The following is a 3,724-nucleotide window of genomic DNA, read 5'->3' on the forward strand; positions in this document are numbered from 1 at the left end:
CAACACTACTTTGTCCTTAACTTTCATCGGTAACCTGCAGCTTCCAATGCTTGAGCAAACCTGTCCATTAGCTACAGTACATGTAACCCCTTTTCGAGAATCCAGAGTTACTCCCAATTTTTGAAGAATCGACCAACACTCTCCGTTAATTATTGTTCGGGATGCACCAGAATCAAGGAGACCAAGAAATTCCTTTCCATAAATTGACAACCGTAGATATGGTCTCTCGTCTCCATGCACGCTATCTAGTACATAATTTAATATAGGACGAAGTTTATCAATAGGACCTTCAGGTGAAGCAGTCGTTGGAAGTGGTCCCGCAATCAACGACTCGATCCGTTTCCCGACAAATTGCATTTGGGACAAGTTCTGATGGTATACCCTACCTGATTGCATTTGTAGCAACGCATAGTCTTCGGTGCAGCACATCCTATCGCTCTATGTCCTAGTTTACCACAATTATAGCAGCTTACCGGTTTTTCGCATTTAGACCCAGATGAAGGCTGCGGTCCTACAAGTTGCACTTCTTCAATACCCTCTTCGATGCTTGCATATGCTAAGTCAGGCTCGAGGCAAGACTGAGACCTCCTGGCTGGCGGAGCGAAAGATTCGACATACTCGCGCCGTTCCTCCAATTGACGACATAACCTCTTCAATTCCACATAAGAATCTACACTCACCAAAGCTAATTGGGTTTGGAAAAAGGGGAGAATATTCCTCAAAACTGTCCTAATTTGTTGTTGTTCTGTTGGCGGTGATCGTAAACGATTAAAGAATGATTTCATAGTAGCCAAATATATGCCAATAGGTTCGTCCTTACCCTGAGTACGTTTTCGAATTTCTTCTAAGAGCTTTTCATCGTAGTTGAAAGGTTCAAATTCGGCTCTCAAGCTCTCAACAAAAGAATCCCAGTCCACTATCGTGTCCTTGATAGCTCTAAACCAGATTAACGCTCTGCCACTCAACAAATCCACAGCCGACCTCAGTACCTCAGATTTGGTCACTCCTCTTGCCTCACATAACTCCTCAACTCGCTGTAAGAATGCATGGACAGACATTCCCTGTTTTTCGCCTGAAAATTGTAAACCCCATTTGTACACTGGAATTGCTTTCACTTGTCCAAAAGTTGTTTCCATAACCCGTGTTACCGGTACACGTGGAGTCGAACTTGCCAAATTCTGTTCATCAACTCCCTCTGAAGAATCATCATCTTCAGTGTCAGTGCCTTCCTGGTTGAGCGGTTTCATTGGTGATCCTGATGCAACATTTGTCTTCTCCTCAAGCCGATCCAGTAAACTGAGAACTTTTGCATAAACTTCCCTTCTATACGCCTCCTCTTCAGGTGATTTTGCATTTAGATGATCCAATCTAATCAATGCGTATCTCAAACGTGTACCATTCACCACATAACGTCCACTCCTCACCGTCAAGGACTCCGAACCAGCAATACTACCTTCTACCTTCGCGATGACCTCATCAATAGCTGCTTTATCTTCCTCAAAAGTGAACGGGTAATTAGGATAGGATATTGACGATCCTTCCTTTTCTAGTTTCATCGCCCTAGACAGACTTTTGCGCATACTATCAACTGTTCCCGTTGGCAAACCTCTTATAACCAACAAATATGTTAACTGTGCCTGATTTAATCTGTTAACAACTATTTTCCCTGACATCTTGAATACAATATTTCCTCAAAAAAAATTATAAAAACTAATTTTCCAAGCAAGTATTCAAGCTAAACACAGAATGGCCCCACGTTGGGCGCCAAAATTTATAACGCCCAAAAAAAAAAAGTTCAACTATCTTAACTTTTGAAAGAACAGACAAAAAAAAAACAGAAGGAAACGCTAGGAACACCTCGGTTTGCTTACAGTGGAGATGGGGTGAGTTCAGTTTGATGGAATAGGGCGCCAACGTATTTATTTTCCTAGCGATCCAACACAAAAAAGAAATAGTTTGAAGGTGAACGGACTACTCTAAAAGCATAAATTCACAAAAAAAAAACTGATGAATACTGCTTCAGCCAAATACGTAAACTCCGAAACAGATAAAACAGAACGTAAATGTCTATTAAAGAAAAGGTAAGCAGATCAAGTTGAGTATCTTATGAAAGAGAAATGTAAATGACGATCAAAGAAAAGGTAAGTAAACCAAGTCCAATATCTCATGAAAGGTGTAATTTCAAAAATTATAGAAATAATAAAGCGATATTCCGATGTGAGATTCTATTATCTATTCCCTACAATTATTGTTTTCTGAACGATTATGAACCCAATGTACAAACACTTTTCCCTATGCTTGATCAAGCGTAGTTCCCAAAATACTTTCGTACAAATTATGGTACACACTATATAACAACTAGATAACAGTTCTATCAGAATTTCACTTCAGTTCATAAATTTATTAAAGATGGAAAATAATGTATTATGTACTTATAAATACTTATGTATTTATGTATTATATATTGTTACGTATTATTTACTTACAAATACACACTATTAAATGTACTTGCCTTGTGAAAATGCTTATAGATGAAATAAATATATAGATTGAGATACTGTCTTCTCAAATTCACTCTAACTGTGAAACAGTAAACGGTCTATGCATGGAATAAAATTAAATCTGAAATTTCCTGAATGAATGTAAGGACAAACATCTAAACTCCCTATTATTATTTCAAAAAGTGACCATAATTGATTGACTTGATCAAATTAATATGAGAAAGACGTAAATTCAGATGTCACATGAACAATATGTCCACTTTTCACAAATGGCTTCCTTGACGTCAATGTCAGAAAAATTCTCGGTACATACCAGGAATTTCCAATCGAATGATGAAATTACCAATTCGAAGATCCCAACGATGAAATTACCAATTCAAAGATCTCAACCAATCTACGATGTCGAAAATCCTCCTCAAGTTGTTTTCCTCCTTTTTCCTTCAGATTGAAACTACGATATTTCCGATGTTCCGTTCAAACGGGACGATCCAAAATCCACAAAACTCTTATACTCGCAGAAGGAAATTAGAAGATGAAAACATACGTAGACAGGAAAAGAAAAAGGCCCTAAAATACAAATCAAACAGAACAATAAGGGTCTAGATTATATGTATGGAAAAAAATGAACTCACTCAAGTTGTTAGGCGGCCTTTAAAATTGAATGCTCCTCGTCGTAGCAGAAGTACGTGTTTAATCCCCACAAGGGTAATATTGCTATTCCAACAAACAAACTAGCAATATTGAAACAATAGACGATCTCACTTTATCCCAAAGCTTGGATTTTCACAAGAAAATTCAGTGAAGAACCTCTAATTACGTACAAGCTAGCTATTCGAAGTAACAATCGATGATTTTCTCCCAAAGAAAACGCAGTGAATGAATATTTCAGAACGGGTCCGAACACATGTTGGATGTTTGATAAAAACTTAATTAAGCAAATGAAAATATTGAGGAAATATGGTTTATAGGCAACTCATGAAACATAGTGAAAATTGAAAAGTTGCAGAAATGTTCAAGGGGAAATTCGACACGTTACAAAGACAAGGGATGCTCCCTTCGGTACACTTGGTCTCCAATCCTATGACGCCAGTCCCTACGACGTAGGTTATGGTGACTTTGCTGGGCGAAGGCTCGTGTTAATCTAGTTCGGACAAATTCAAAAGTTTCGGTAAATCGGTTACGGCTATTTACATGGTAAGAAACTTGCGGTTCGGTATCCGGTT

At 38.2% G+C, this 3,724-nt stretch overlaps 1 protein-coding gene across 1 annotated transcript; it reads right to left on the minus strand.

Moving 5' to 3' along the window:
* Positions 1-272: 272 nt before the first annotated feature.
* Positions 273-3,274, minus strand: LOC123311816. The gene is made up of 2 exons (XM_044895921.1): positions 3,134-3,274; positions 273-3,068 (listed from the first exon to the last, which is right to left on the minus strand). The coding sequence occupies exon 2, from the start codon at positions 1,671-1,673 to the stop codon at positions 324-326; it is 1,350 nt and encodes a 449-aa protein (XP_044751856.1). The 5' UTR covers positions 1,674-3,068; positions 3,134-3,274; the 3' UTR covers positions 273-323.
* Positions 3,275-3,724: the final 450 nt, after the last annotated feature.

Source organism: Coccinella septempunctata, chromosome 4, assembly GCF_907165205.1.
Source record: "Coccinella septempunctata chromosome 4, icCocSept1.1, whole genome shotgun sequence".
Classification (NCBI taxonomy): Eukaryota; Metazoa; Arthropoda; class Insecta; order Coleoptera; family Coccinellidae; genus Coccinella; species Coccinella septempunctata.